The sequence below is a fragment of the Trichomycterus rosablanca genome, chromosome 25 (genome assembly GCF_030014385.1).
Source record: "Trichomycterus rosablanca isolate fTriRos1 chromosome 25, fTriRos1.hap1, whole genome shotgun sequence".
Classification (NCBI taxonomy): domain Eukaryota; kingdom Metazoa; phylum Chordata; class Actinopteri; order Siluriformes; family Trichomycteridae; genus Trichomycterus; species Trichomycterus rosablanca.
The window spans coordinates 7,030,286-7,046,442 of NC_086012.1; the positions used below are offsets into that span (position 1 = coordinate 7,030,286).

The following is a 16,157-nucleotide window of genomic DNA, read 5'->3' on the forward strand; positions in this document are numbered from 1 at the left end:
ACACACACTAACACACCACCACCATGTCATTGTCACTGCAGTGCTGAGAATGATCCACCACCTAAATAATACCTGCTCTGTGGTGGTCCTGACCATTAAAGAACAAGGTGAAAGCAAACTAAAAAGGTATGTAGAGAAACAGATGGACTACAGTCAGTAATTGTAGAACTACAAAGTGCTCCTATATGGTAAGTGGAGTTGATAAAATGGACAGTGAGTGTAGAGACAAGGATGTGGTTTTAATGTTATGGCTGATCAGTGTATTTGGTCCTTTTTTATTGTACTCCCCTTTTTTTAGTCTGGTCTTTTCCCACCCATCAGACTAGTGGCTAATTTTGTCTGCTGCAGGCACTGCCAATCATGCCTGATAGTGGGCGCCCAGCCAACCAGTAGCAGAGCTGAGACTTGAACTCAGAGACAAACCATAGGTTTTAAACTTTACACTGATAGTCCTTTCTTGTTTGGCCAAAACAATGCAACATCTTTTACTTCTGTACGCAAGCTGAAAAGTGGATTTGTCCACTTTTTTAAGGATTTCTTGAACATTTTACTATGTTTCTATACTATATTTTACTCCATTCCATTATTTTTTAATGTGTTGCAGGTATACGTTTCAAAATATGCCTGTATTTACAAAAAGCATTGAAGTTGATAATGTAATTTCACCTCCTGTGTCAACTTCTTTTGGAATTAAGGTTGGTAGATTTCAGACATGAACTGAAAAATACAATATGTTGAAACGTTCATGTTTGTTCTGCTCAGCCAGCCAAGCTTGCACAAATCCATTTACGTTTCTGTTTCCAGCAAACAGTGAAAAATACATTTCCTGCAGGGGTTTATTAGCATGTGGTCTTGTGAGGTCAACCGGTATTCTCTTAACAAGATTTGATGTCTGCTGGGAAACAATGGCATTTAATGGCACTGAAATAGAGTTTCATCCACAACACATGCAAAATGTCTCAAACATTAATAAGTAAGACACTATTAAAAGTAAATTTAAAAGTAAGTTTTCGAAGGGAGGGGATCATGCTCTGTTTCAGAATGTCACAGTACATGTTGGAATTCATGTTTCCCTCAATGAACTGCAGCTCCCCAGTGCCAGCAACACTCATGCAGCTCAAGACCATGATGTTACCCCCACCATGCTTGACTGTAGGCAAGATACAGTTGTCTTGGTACTTCTCACCAGGGCGACCTTGGCCTTGGCCACCATGCTGTAGCTCAGTTTCAGGGTGTTAGCAATCTTCTTATAGTCCAGGCCATCTTTGTGGAGAGCAACAATTCTATTTCTCACATCCTCAGAGAGTTCTTTGCCATGAGGTGCCATGTTGAATATCCAGTGGCCAGTATGAGAGAATTGTACCCAAAACACCAAATTTAACAGCCCTGCTCCCCATTTACACCTGGGACCTTGACACATGACACCAGGGAGGGACAACGACACATTTGGGCACAATTTGGACATGTTCACTGTGGGGTGTACTCCCTTATGTTGCCAGCTTTTTAGACATTAATGGCTGTGTGTTGAGTTATTTTCAGAAGACAGTAAATCTACACTGCTATACAAGCTGTACACTGACTACTCTAAGTTCTATCCAAGTTTCATGTCTATAGTGTTGTCCCATGAAAAGATATAATGAAATATTTGCAGAAATGTGAGGGGTGTACTCACTTTTGTGATACACTGTACATGTGGAGCTTTCAGAGTGGATTTGACAGTTATTCCACACAAATGCAGATTCGTCTCATATTCGCACTTTGGTGACGTTTTATCCTCAAAGTTGATGTGTTAGAAGCAGGAAAAATGGGCAAGTGTAAGGATTTGAGCGAGTTTGACAAGGGCCAAATTGTGATGGCTAGACGATGGGTCAGAGCATCTCCAAAACTGAAGCTCTTGTGGGGTGTTCCCGGTCTGCAGTGGTCAGTATCTATCAAAAGTGGTCCAAGGAAGGAACAGTGGTAAACCGGCAACAGGGTCATGGGCGGCCAAGACTCATTGATGCACGTGGCGAGCGAAGGCTGGCCCGTGTGGTCCGATCCAACAGACGAGCTACTGTAGCTCAAATTGCTGAAGAAGTTAATGCTGGTTCTGATAGAAAGGTGTCAGAATACACAGTGCATCACAGTTGCGAATGGGGCTGCATAGCCGCAGACCAGTCAGTTAGGAAGGGTGTCATAATGTTATGCCTGATTGGTGTATGTGAATATAAATGGTCCTACTGATGTATGTACAATTTTGGCCAGTTCCTGCTCTCTAAAGAAACTTTAAAAACATGCAGACAAACCCATACTGACATGTACGTATATATGCTTACACAAGCAAACAGTCTTTGTTCAGCCGTGTTTTCTCCCGTTTCTTCCGTTATTATGACGGTGTTAGCAGGGCATTAAACAGAGCGCTTTAAACATAACTCACTGCTAATATTACAAATCCACAAGAGTCAGCCTGACTGTAGCCACACATGCATGGACGACATGTTCACTGAGATTACCGTCACAGAGATTGTGTGGGATTATGAAGCGTGAAAAATGAGTGACAGGGTAAGAAATCAATTTCTTCATGGGATTAATTACAGCAAACTGCCTCGGGTTGCCAGCGGTCTCAAAAACACGCATAAACACACACGCTGTCTGAGTAGCTAATAGCTAACTAAAAAATTATTGTTTCCAGATGTCTACATGTTTTAATCACTCTAGTTTCTCACTTTTTGTATGTGATTAGACTAGTGATCCAAAAAGGCAGATTGAATCCTTGAATTACCACCATTCATCTGTTTTTTTTCATCCTCTTTCCTTCCTACACTGACATGACCTCTTCTCTGTACTCCCACATTCTCTACACACTCTACATTCTAATTTCCAGAGGAAATAACAGTTTTTACATTTAATGTGTATTGTTTTCTGCTTTTGTTTTGCTCACAAGGGTCAGCACTATGATCTGCATGTTTGTTTCGAGTGACATGATTTTATCCAGCTAATAAAATAATAATAATAAACATTTTAAGAATGTGCTTTTATCCAAAGCGACTTACAGTACTGTAACAGTATATTGTTTAAACAATTGAGGGTCAAGGGCCTTGCTTAAGGGCCAAACAGTGACAACCTGGCAGAAGCTTGAACCAGTGACCTTTTGTTTACTAGTCCAGTGCCTTAACCACTAGACTACAACTGCCCTAACCTTAACCAATAAACTAACCATATAATAATGGAATAATGGAATAATGCTGATGGGGGTGTGACCCTTCATACACAGTGTCCGTCGGTGTATGAACTTGACTCGTGAAGGTGATAAATGCAGTCTGTACTAACTGTGCGTACCGGAGGGGGCGCGTGTCAGTTGAGAGGCGTTCTCAAGCATCGAATCAGTATAGAGGATGCATTCAGAGTAATTGGACACGACTAGACTGGGAGATAAAAATTGGGGGAAAAAATAAAGAAAAAAACAATAAAATATGCATATAATACGCTGTTGTTCATTCATGTTATTTTCACACAGCAAACAACAACCAAATGTAAGCATTCAGGTGCCAAACATGGTTTGGGTTTAAACTATAACAATGCATGGCTACCTTTGTAGTATTTCCTGGGATACAGAACCATAAGACAAAAGAGATTCATTTCATAAATCTATTAAGAAAACCTTTTAATACTGTAATGTGCAGAAACAAGACTGGGAAATACTGTTCTAAATTAGCATTTAAATACCTATAAATACCTGAAACAGTCAAGTTACCAGACAATATCTTTACTTTGTAAATCATGTTACTGCTATAAAAAAGTTCAATTGTGTTAATAAATACAGTCCGTGTAAACGCTTAGTCATAATAAATATCAGATATAAATGTTTTTAAAAACACTACAAACATCACAAATAATAATCATGTTTACAACCATGTGATTGAATAACCTGAATAAACTGTAGAGATGAAACATCACGCAGCAAACGAGTTTCGCTTCTTAAACAGTACCGGAGGGGAAGGAGGAGAAATGCGGTTTTGATGGACAGGTCTAGCAGCCAATGGACATACTCGTTACAGAGATTGCGTGATTTCATTCATCTTTTCATTGGTTATTTTGATATTCGCCTTCTGTGGACAGACAGAGATTTATACCCACAATTAACACATGTAAAAAAGTTAAAACCGCTAAAAGTGTTTTTAATCAGACAGCGACGATAATTATTTTTTTCTCTTTGACTGTGCTGGCGGGCCACAAGTAATGTAATTTAAGACAGAAGACGCGGGCCGGATAAAATCCGAACGTGGGCCGCAATTGGCCCGCGGGCCGGACTTTGGACATGCCTGCCTTAGGGGGTCCGTACAGAATGAATTGTTATGTGTTTATTTTATTTTCAATTCAGGTTGGATTTTTTTTGTGTAAGCAGTGAGCAGTTGCGCACGGGCGCAGCTTAGAGGGAACATTGGTCTTGAGTATTAGACAATATATTCAAACTATATTTTAAAATAAGGTTAGGGTTAGGATCAGAGTTAAGCCTAGGATTAGGTTTAAGGCTAGGGTTAAGGTTAAGGTTAGGGTTAACGTAGGGTTAGGCAAGGCAAGGCAAGTTTATTTGCATAGCACCTTTCATACACAGAGGCAATTCAAAGTGCTTTACATAAACAAGAAAAAGATACAAAGACATGAATAAAAAAGGGTTAAGGCTAGGGTTAGGGCTAAAGTTAGGATTAAGGCTAGGGTTAAGGTTAGGGCTAGAATTAGGGTTAAGGCTAGGATTAGAGTTAAGGCTAGGATTGGTGTTAAGTTAGGGTTAGGGTTAAAGTTAGGGTTAAGGTTAAGATTATGGTTAAGGCTAGAGTTAGTGTTAGGGTTAAGGTTGCTAAGCTACAAACTACTTCATAATCATTTTATTTACAACAAAAGCTATTCTTTGTTCATTCTTATATTTTTGCATGTTGGATGACAACATTTATTATTAATCATTGATGATAATGCTGGTAAATACTTCATTTAAATTATTATAAATAAACAGACATGCCAGGGAGCTAAAATGCAAAAAATAGACTTAATTTAAAGAAGACCCTATAAAAAAGGACATGTCACTGTATTTAAAATTGTTGACATTTCAGATAGTTTCACTCTTTGAAAAATGATTTCCCTTCTCCATAAAAAAGGATTAGGGTTTAAATGCTTTTTATGTCACTTTTGGTGTGAGGATGGGTACCTACTTCCCTACAATATATTAGCTGTAAATACTCCTAATTCTTTCTCTGTCTACAGGTCTGAAGGGGTCTTTACAAAGATTACAACTGGAATATGTGGATGTGGTGTTTGCCAATCGGCCTGATAACAACACTCCTATGGAGGGTAAGTCTGTATTACATTACGTATTCTATGAAAGCTAAAGAGTTTAGCATTAGCTTTAATTTCTCACAACAGTGTTAACCTAAAGGCAGAGTGTACTCCGGGAAGTACGGTACACACTGTGCTACAGACAGCTCCGTTTCCAGTTTAAATAATTGGGTTTGTGGCACCCAAGTGGCGCAGCAGGATATTCCTTTAGCACACCAATGCTGGATTCTGACTTCTGACATCATGGACATATTTGGTGGACGGTCCTAATTTTTACCTAAATATCATCAAATTTTTTCTGATATAACACTTATAATCTTATTTTTTTATATTAATATATTTTTTGGTATTTTTTTTAGATTTTTATATCTTATTTTTGCATTATTTTTCATTTTTATTCATTATTTCTTTGCACTACATTGACGTGGCATTGTGTGATGCTTGTGATAATTATAATGTTGGTGACTTGCTGCCGTAACACTACAATTTCCCTTTGGGGATCAATAAATTCAATCAATCAAATGAAACGGACTTCCATAAACTGCATTTATGTGTAAATTCACAGGTTGAAAGTTGAAGGGCCAATCAAGGTTGATCTATTTCTTCACTACAAATTTGAAGGACCCTACAAATGGCTGCCCTGGGCGGTCTCACTTGTGTCGCTGTCGTTATCATTTCGACTCAGTCACTTCAAGGTTGTTGTTTTGCCATGTACTGTATCCGTTTGCAAATTCAGGCAAAATGAAAATCGCTTACCTCTGTTTAGCAACTACATTTAAAAATCTTGAGTCTGCACCATCCTCTCTCTCTCTCTCTCTCTCTCTCTCTCTCTCTCTCTCTGTCTTTCTTATTCCAGTTGAGGGGTTTAGATGAGAAGCTGCAGGGAATATTTGTTTTTTTCTATTCTAGCTAACGTGTCGCACTGAGATAGATGCAGGGTGACGGAAATAACTGTCTTACTAGTGGCTTATTTCAGCTCTGCATTGAAAGAGTGGGGAAAATCCATCTGGATGTGTATGTGTGTGTCAGAAAAAAAGATCAGAGAGATGTTAGGCTCTGATCTACACAATTCACATTAACAATACACTGAACAGCCATAACATTAAAACCACCTCCTTGTTTCTACACACATTATCCATTTTATAAGCTCCACTTACCATATAGAAGCACTTTGTAGTTCTACAATTACTGCCTGTAGTCCATTTATTTCTCTACATACCTTTTTAGCCTGTTTTCACCCTGTTCGTCAATGGTCAGGACCCTCACAGGACTACCAAAGAGCACAGAGTGTGTGTTGTGCTGGTATGAGTGGATCAGATACAACAGCGCTGCTGGAGTTTTTAAATACCGTGTCTACTCACTGTCCACTCTATCAGACACTCCTACCTAGTTGGTCCACCTTGTAGATGTAAAGTCAGAGACGATCGCACATCTATTGCTGCTGTTTGAGTTGGTCATCTTCAAGACCTTCATCAGTGGTCACAGGATGCTGCCCACGGGGCGCTGTTGGCTGGATGTTTTTGGTTGGTGGACTATTCTCAGTCCAGCAGTGACAGTGAGGTGTTTAAAAACTCCATCAGTGCTGCTGTGTCTTATCCACTCATACCAGCACAACACACACTAACACACCACCACCATGTCAGTGTCACTGCAGTGCTAAGAATGACCCACCACCCAAATAATACATGCTCTGTAGTGGTCCTGTGGGGGTCCTGACCATTGAAGAACAGCATGAAAGGGGGCTAACAAAGCATGCAGAGAAACAGATGGACTACAGTCAGTAATTATAGAACTACAAAGTGCTTCTATATGGTAAGTGGAGCTGATAACATGGACAGTGTGTGTAGAAACAAGGAGGTGGTTTTAATGTTATGGCTGATCGGTGTATATTTTATTTATCATTTTACTACTGATTCACAAAGTCAGCATCATAAATAGACCAAAGAACATAAAGAAACTCTAGTGGTCTGCACAAAGCTCTGATTTTAGTTCCACTGAATGCTTTGGAATGAACTAGAACATCAATTGAGGCTGTTTTGAACAACACCAGTGCCCAGCCATACAAATGCTGACATCTTTTGACTAAATGGTCACAAATTACCTTGTGAAAAGCCTTCTCAGGGTGGCTGTTGTTACAGCTGAAAAGATTACACACATTTCGCTTTCTCTCTACTGCTGCTGACTTCCACTCCTGACCGAGAAAAGCCGTGACTAACACACGCCCCCTCCGGCACACATGCAGTAGCCGACTGCATCTTTTCATCTGCATGAGACATGTTCATACAAGGCATGGAGAGTAACGCATTGATCCCTATCATCCCTCACCTTTGTCGATCAGCCAGCAGAGGTTATAAATGCAAAATCCGTTATGTGGAATTCCCTCCGGCATTCAACCCGACAGACGAGCCAATCATTGTCCATGTAGGTGCCCAGGCTGCTGGTATCAGAGCTGAGATTTGAACAAACGAGTTTGATATGTCGGCTCTGGTGCCTAGGGCATTTGTTTTTAAAATGGGATGTCCAAAAAGCTATATATATATACTGTATATAGTATTTATAGTATATATACATATATTTATCGGACGGGGTATATGATGGATTGGTGCCCTGTCCGAGGTATTACTGCCTGGCACCCACTGTTTCCCAGTGGTACCACCTCCGCGACCATGACCAGGATAAAATGGTTGATTAAAATGAATTCATGGGCACCCAGGAGGTGCAGCGGGATATTCGCTAGCACACCAGCGCCGAAATTCTGAACTCGGCGTTGCTACCGGTCGGCTGGGCGCCATCTAGCGGGCATAATTGGCAGTGCCTGCAGGGAGGGATGACCGGACTATGTGGGCTGGGTCTTCAAACGCTGTGTAAGGACCCCAATTGGTGGATAGAGGTGCCTGTGCAGAGTACATGGGAGGAAAAGGGTTCCGTTAAGGGCTGCGTGCGGGTCGGAGGAGGCGCGAGCAGCAATATAGCCACCTCAACTGCAAAAAAACAGGGATCCCCAGGAGCGGAAGACAAACTGACTGCACTAAATTGGAAGAAAATGGGAGAAAAAAATTTATATTAAAAATAAATAAATAAAATGAAATAAATAAAATTTATTTTTATCATTCCCGAGGTTGAAAATAAGCATATAATTTATTTTATATATTTTTTTTCTACACCTTTTAGGAATGTTTATGGCTGAATTGGCTTAGCTTAATAATTAGGGGGGAAGTTCAACCCATCTCACTTTTTTTTCATTTGCTGACACATAATAAATCAATTCATCCAGGTTTGACTGCTGGGAATTGAATGCAACAATTAAAAATCGCTCCTTCTTGCAGCCTTTAGTCTTGGTAATTACTCTTTAATAGCATTCACTAATGTGTGGGTTTGTTGTATTTCAGTTGATGAATGGATTGGACCGAAGTGTGATCGCAGTAGTTTATTTAGTTGCCATTAGAGGAGCTAATGGTGATTTTATGGGCCTTTTAGCTGCCAGATTGTGTCAGTGTTGTTGATGTCTCGGTTGGTACGTATTGCGAGTCAATACACGTGTCGGCTTGATCATGATGTCCTGATGCTCCTCTGCGACTGAGTTGGTTTTGGAAGCCTGGGTCATATTCAGAGAAATTAGCTGAGACCCCCTGATGTGGTGGCTCGGTGGGTAGCACTGTCACCTCACAACAAGAAGGTCCTGGGTTCAGTTCCCAGATGGAGTGGGCGGGGTCCTTTGGGTTTCCTCTGGGAGCTGTGTCTGAATGTCTGTCTGTCTATCTATCTATCTAATCTGTCTATCGATCTAATATGTCTGTTTGTTTGTATATCTATTTGTCTGTCTTTCTGTCTGTTTATCTAATCTGTCTGTCTCTCTGTCTATCGACCTATCTATCTAAATCTGTCTATGTGTTTGTCTGTTTGTCTATCTATGTAATCTATCTGTCTGTCTGTCTATCTATCTAATATGTATCTCTAACTGTCTGTCTGTCTGTCTAACCTATCTATCTATCTATCTATCTATCTATCTATCTATCTATCTATCTATCTATCTATCTATCTATCAAATCTGTCTATCTGATCTGTCTGTCTGTCTGTCTGTCTGTCTATCTATCTATCTATCTATCTATCTATCTGTCAGTCTGTCTGTCGATCTAATCTATCTGTCTGTCTTTCTGTCTGTTTGTCTATCTAATCTGTCTGTCTAGTCTGTCTGTCTGTCTTTCTGTCCGTTTGTCTATCTAATCTGTCTGTCTATTTATCTAATATGTCTGTCTGTCTTTCTGTCTGTCTATCTAATCTGTCTGTGTTTCTCTGTTTGTCTATCTATTTATGTAATCTATCTGTCTGTCTGTCTAATCTGTCTATCTATATGTCTGTCTGTCTATCTACCTATTTATCTATCTAATTTGTCTATGTGTCTGTCTGTCTATCTATCTAATCTGCCTGTCTGTCTATTTATCAAATATGTCTGTCTATCTATCTGTCTTTCTTCTGTCTAATCTATCTATCTAATATGGCTGTCTGTCTGTTTGAATCTATTTTTCTGTCTGTCTGTTAGTCTGTCTGTCTGTATATCTAGATACGGTATTTATCTATCTATATATTAACTCTGTATATCCGACTTAAAAGGGGGTGGGGTCTTTGACGCTGTCTAAAGGCCCCTGGTTAGTAGCCTGAGGTGCCTGTACAAGAGTGAAGGATTATGGAAAATCAGTGCATGACTCTCCATGCGCGAGACGGGCCTCACACACAAATCCACCGAAGTATGGGCGAATACGAAGGGGTCTGTGATTTCCGCATGTGTCGGAAGGAGCATGTGTAAGGCAAAGATACCCTCCTCGGATGCGTTCAGGGTCCATAGCAGTTGAAGACTAATTGGCTAAGCTAAATTGGGACGTTCCCTTTAAAGGGATTCGGATACGGAATAATTCATTCCCATGCTGAGATTTGACCCGCATCAGAACTACTTCAAGTATTAGAGACTCCCAATTCAACTGCTTTAAAACTGAGAGCTCAGCCGGGTAAACACACCTCCCGACTGTCCTCAGGCAAGAAAATATTATATTTACAAAGTCACCTTTTTTTTTAAGAGCGATGCACCCATGTACACACATGAATACAAATTCACACACAGCTCACTCAGCAATACCTTATCTCACCCTAACACTCCTTTACACATTATTCAGAATGAAGGGTTGGATAAAACACACACTCATACACACACAGCAGCAGCAGCCGTCTCTGCAATGCGGATTAGAAACTTTAAAATTCTCCCCTTGTCCCTAAACCTCACTATATATCCGAGAGAATGCGACTGCCTGACCATGAGCTTGCTGGACATCCTAATTCAAAACCATGAGCCTCCACTTTATTAGACTCGCCACAGTAGTTTGAAGTGTGTCTGTGGGAAGCTGTATCAACATGACTGAAAATTATTGAAACAGATTAGATTATTTACAGTAATGACATTTTGCTTATACAACCCCAAATCAGAAAAAGTTGGGACAGTATGGAAAATGCAAATAAAATAAAAATGCAGTGTTCCTTTTCATTTGTTAATAAACATCCATTCCTGCATTTCAGGCCTGCAATACATTCCAAAAAAATTGGAAGTGGGGCAATTTAGGGCTAGTAATGAGGTATAAAAACTAAATAATGATGTGATTCCAAACAAGTGATTGTAATCATGGTTTGGTACAAAAGCAGCATCCAGGAAAGGCTGAGTCTTTAATGAGCAAAGATGATCAGAGGATCTCCAGTTCGTCAACAAATGAATGAGAAAATGATTGAAATGTTTAAAAACAATGTACCTCAAAGAAAGATTGGAAGGGATTTGCATATTTCTCCCTCTACAGTGCATAATATCATTAAACCATTCAAGGAATCAGGAGGAATTTCAGTGCGTAAAGGCCAAGGGTGCAAGCTTGAGCTGAACGCCTGTGATCTTCCATCCCTCAGAAAGCACTGCATCAAGAACCGCCACTCAACAATAGCTGATATAACCACATGGGTGAGGGATTACTTTGGCAAACCTTTGTCAAGCACTACAATACAGAGTTACATGCACAAATGCCACTTAAAACTTTACTGTGCAAAAAAAGAAGCCTTATGTTAACCATGTTCAGAAGTGGTGTCGACTTCTCTGGGCTCTGAGGCATCTAGGATGGACCATCACACAGTGGAAACGTGTATTGTGCTCAGATGAATCAGCATTCCAGGTCTTTTTTGGAAATAATGCCCTTGGCAAAGGTCATTTACACTTCTGTGATGGCAGCATTAATGCAGAAAAGTACAGTACATTGAGATCTTAGAGCAACATATGCTGCCTTCAAAACGTCATGCATTTTTCAACAAGACGATGCAAAACCACATGCTGCACACATTACAAAGGCATGACTGTGGAAGAAGAGGGTACGGGTACTGGACTGGCCTGCCTGCAGTCCTGACCTGTCCCGAATAGAGAATGTGTGGAGAATGGAGTGTGGTGAAAAGGAATAGCAACATTACAAAATGGTAAATGCTTTACTGTCCCAACTTTTTTTGGAATGTGTTGCAGGTCTGAAATGCAGGAATGGAGGTTTATTAATAAATGAAATGAAGTTAACCAGACAAAACACGATCAACACTGGTTGATCAACTGGCACAGTTGTTATGCCGGACGCAACCCTCCTTATTTTATCTGGGCTTGGGACTAGCCCTGAGAGCGCACTGACAAGTCCACCTCCTAATAGGTTGTTTCGGCCACCCATCACAGATATTAGCCAATCAAGTCCATGCAGATGCCCGAATGTAGTGGGTTAGTGTACTTTAGTGCTACGCTACCCGAGCGCCCTATTGCCACATATTATTTAATAATGTATAAATGTTTTATATATCATTATTCTGTCCAGAACTGGTTTATAGAGATAAATGGATGCATGAATAAGTTGATTTTAAAATAAATACATAAATATTAGAGCCTTTACTTATATATATTTACTGTAGTATCACTGTGCAGAGTTTTACATTGTACAGTAATGAACATGCACTTAGTTTGGAAGACTGCCTGTCATTTATAGAAGTGCAGATTAGGCAGAAAGGAAGAGAGTCCATGCTGTCACCCCTTCTGTTAATCTTTTGCTGTGATGACATGATTAATACATGAATGATGCAGTAAATACTCTGAAATCCCCCCAAGAGCACTTAGCATGTGCTTTATTGCAGGTAACGGCTTCCACACACCACTATAATTTATATGTATGGATGAATTGCTAAGATGATGGATTGTTTAGCTTTTGCTATGATTGCAAAGCTGCAGGGTTGTGTGTGTGTATTATGGGAGTGTGTATCAGCCATAACATTAAAACCACCGCCTTGTTTCTACACTCACTGTCCATTTTATCAGCTCCACTTACCATATACAAGCACTTTGTAGTAATACAATTACTGACTGAAGTCCATCAGTGGTCACAGGACGCTGCCCACGGGGCACTGTCGGCTGGATATATTTTTGGTTGGTGGACTATTCCAGATCAGCTATTCCCAGTAGGCTATACACCGATCAGCCATAACATTTAAACCACCTCCTTGTTTCTACACTCACTGTCCATTTTATCAGCTCCACTTACCATATACAAGCACTTTGTAGTAATACAATTACTGACTGTAGTCCATCTGTTTCTCTGCATGCTTTGTTACCCCCTTTTCATGCTGTTCTTCAATGGTCAGCACTCTCCCAGGACCACTACCACCAGGTATTATTTGGGTGGTGGATCATTCTCAGCACTCCAGTGACACTGACATGGTGGTGGTGTGTTAGTGTGTGTTGTGCTGGTATGAGTGGATCAGACACAGCACTGCTGAAGGAGTTTTTAAACACCTCGCTGTCACTGCTGGACTGAGAATAGTCCACCAACCAAAAATATCCCACCAACAGCACCCCATTGGCAGCGTCTTGTGACCACTGATGAAGGTCTAGAAGATGACCAACTCAAACATCAGCAATAGATGAGCGATGATCTCTGATTTTACGTCTACAAGGTGGACCAACTAGGTAGGAGTGTCTAATAGAGTGGACAGTAAGTGGACACGGTATTTATCCACTCATACCAGCACAACACACACTAACACACCACCACCATGTCAGTGTCACTGCAGTGCTGAGAATGATCCACTACCTAAATAATATCTGCTCTGTGGGGGTCCTGACCATTGGGGAACAAGGTGAAAGCAGGGTAAAAAGGTATGTAGAGAAACAGATGGACTACATTCAGTAATTGTAGAACTACAACGTGCTTCTATATGAATGAAATGGACAATGAGTGTAGAAACAAGGATGTGATTTTAATGTTATGGCTGCTGTATAATAGTTATTGCCCTTATATAGCCAACATTTTTACTTTATTTTACCGTATTTTATTTACTAACTGTATTTACTCTGTGCTGGAGCTGCTATAACACTTGAATTTCCCTCATAGGGACCAGTATATGAATCTTATCTTATCTTGTAGTGTTCTGGTGTAGAATCTGTTCAATATTTGCTACATCATATTCCCTCGTTGCACCGTGTATACAGACCCTGACGTTTCTGATCCATGATACAATAAACAAAAAATAAATAGAACATAATTCAGGTCTGCAGCAAAGCACCTCAGTGTACCAGGAGAGTAGCTCAGTGTGCATACAGAACACTGCCGGACGTTTCCGCAGGGCAAAACAGAGCAGTGTGATGTGGTAGGTAAAGGACTACGCTCCATAAACACTGGATATATTAAGTGATATGCGACACTCCTGTTCCTTAAATCCCTAAATATCGTGGTTGCTCCCACTCTTCTTCTCACTTCTGCACTAATTTGTTCTCGTTCCATCTCTCTCCTCATGTCTGTGTGTGCAGATGTATTGTGTTCGGCTGACGTCCTCTCGTTACATCCTCCCACCATCCTCTCCCACACCCACTCACTTGTCACTTCCTGCCACAGTTTGGACACTCACCCACACCCCGTTTGCTAATGAATGAGTGGGAGAGGACTCTCATTTTCATTCCGTGCTGATCCAGCTTTGGTGTGACTCAAAGTAAAGTCTGTTTCTGCGATCTTTGTCGTTTTCTGACCTTCTGTCGATGGACGAAAAAATGATCGGCAAGTTGGGACAGTATGGAAAATGCAAATAAAATAAAAATGCAGTGTTCCTTACATTTACTTTGACTTTTATTTGATTGCAGACAGATGGACGAAAAAATGATCGGCAAGTTGGGACAGTATGGAAAATGCAAATAAAATAAAAATGCAGTGTTCCTTACATTTACTTTGACTTTTATTTGATTGCAGACAGACTGAACCCAAGATATTTATTTCATTTGTTAATATACATCCATTCCTGCATTTCAGGTCTGCAACACATTCCAAAATAAGTTGGGACGGGGGCAATTTAGGGCTAGTAATGAGGTGAAGAAACTAAATAATGATGTGATTCCAAACAGGTGATTGTAATCATGGTTTAGTACAAAAGCAGTATCCAGGAAAGGCTGAGTCTCTGATGAGCAAAGATGATCAGAGGATCTCCAGTTTGTCAACAGATGTGTGAGAAAATGATTAAAATGTTTTAAAACAATGAACCTCAAAGAAAGATTGGAAGGGATTTGCATATTTCTCCCTCTACAGTGCATAATATCATTAAACCATTCAAGGAATCAGGAGGAATTTCAGCGCGTAAAAGCCAAGGGCGCAAGACGGCACTGCATCAAGAACCGCCACACAACAATAGCTGATATAACCACATGGGTGAGGGATTACTTTGGCAAACCTTTGTTAAGCACTACAATACAGAGTTACATGCACAAATGCCACTTACTGAAAAGAAAAGAAGGCTTATGTTAACCATGTCCAAAAGTGGCGTCGACTTCTCTGGGCTCTGATGCATCTAGGATGGACCATCACACAGTGGAAACGTGTATTGGGGTCAGATGAATCAGCATTCTAGGTCTTTTTTGGAAAAAATAGATGCCGTGTGCGAAAAGGACCATCCAGACTGTTATCAGGAACAAGTACAAAAGCCAGGGTCTGTCAATGTATGGGGCTGTGTCAGTGCCCTTGGCAAAGGTCATTTACACTTCTGTGATGGCAGCATTAATGCAGAAAAGTAACATGTGCGGCCTTCAAGACGTCATCTTTTCCAGGGCCGTCCATGCATTTTTCAACAAGACAATGCAAAACCACATGCTGCACACATTACAAAGGCATGGCTGCGGAAGAAGAGGGTACGGGTACTGGACTGGCCTGCCTGCAGTCCTGACCTGTCCCCAATAGAGAATGTGCGGAGAATTTTGAAACGAAAAATGCGACAACGACGACCCCGTTGCTTCTATTTGCTTAGGTTTTCTTTAAAAGATGGACTGCTTTGGAAAAAAGAAAAACCTGATTCTATATTAAAGTAAAACTATAGATCCTCATTAAAACTAAAAAAAAAAATTCAGTCTTGCCATGGTGTATGACATGTGACATGAAACTGTCTTCCACAACCTCACCTTTGTGGGGTTTGGCTGTTCCTCACCTAGTTTTAAGCACAGCTGTTTCTGCTTTAGTTCTATTACTTCTATTACACACCTTCCATCCATGGGCCCTTGAGCAAGGCCCTTAACTCTCTCAGTTACAGGTGTGCTGTACAGTGGCTGACCCTGTGCTCTGACCCCACCTTCCGAAAAAGCTGGGATTCACAAATAAAACATTTCATTGTACTGTACATGTGTATATGCATTAATACCATTTTTTTCTTAGACCCCCCTTGTTCAAATTCTTTTCTCAGACCCCCTTGACACAGGTTATGCTAATATCCTCATCCTTTTAGCAAGAATGACAAAAGGTATTGTCATTTTACAAGAAAATATGTCT

General features: G+C 40.5%; 1 protein-coding gene across 1 annotated transcript in view; it reads left to right on the forward strand.

Annotated features, from left to right (window-relative positions):
* kcnab1b (potassium voltage-gated channel subfamily A regulatory beta subunit 1b) overlaps nucleotides 1-16,157 on the forward strand; it is a 73,573-nt gene that overhangs the window by 45,206 nt on the left and 12,210 nt on the right. The window contains exon 8 of the mRNA XM_062987346.1: nucleotides 5,239-5,325. Coding sequence (XP_062843416.1) covers nucleotides 5,239-5,325 — 87 coding nt within the window. The remainder of the gene's footprint in view (nucleotides 1-5,238; nucleotides 5,326-16,157) is intronic.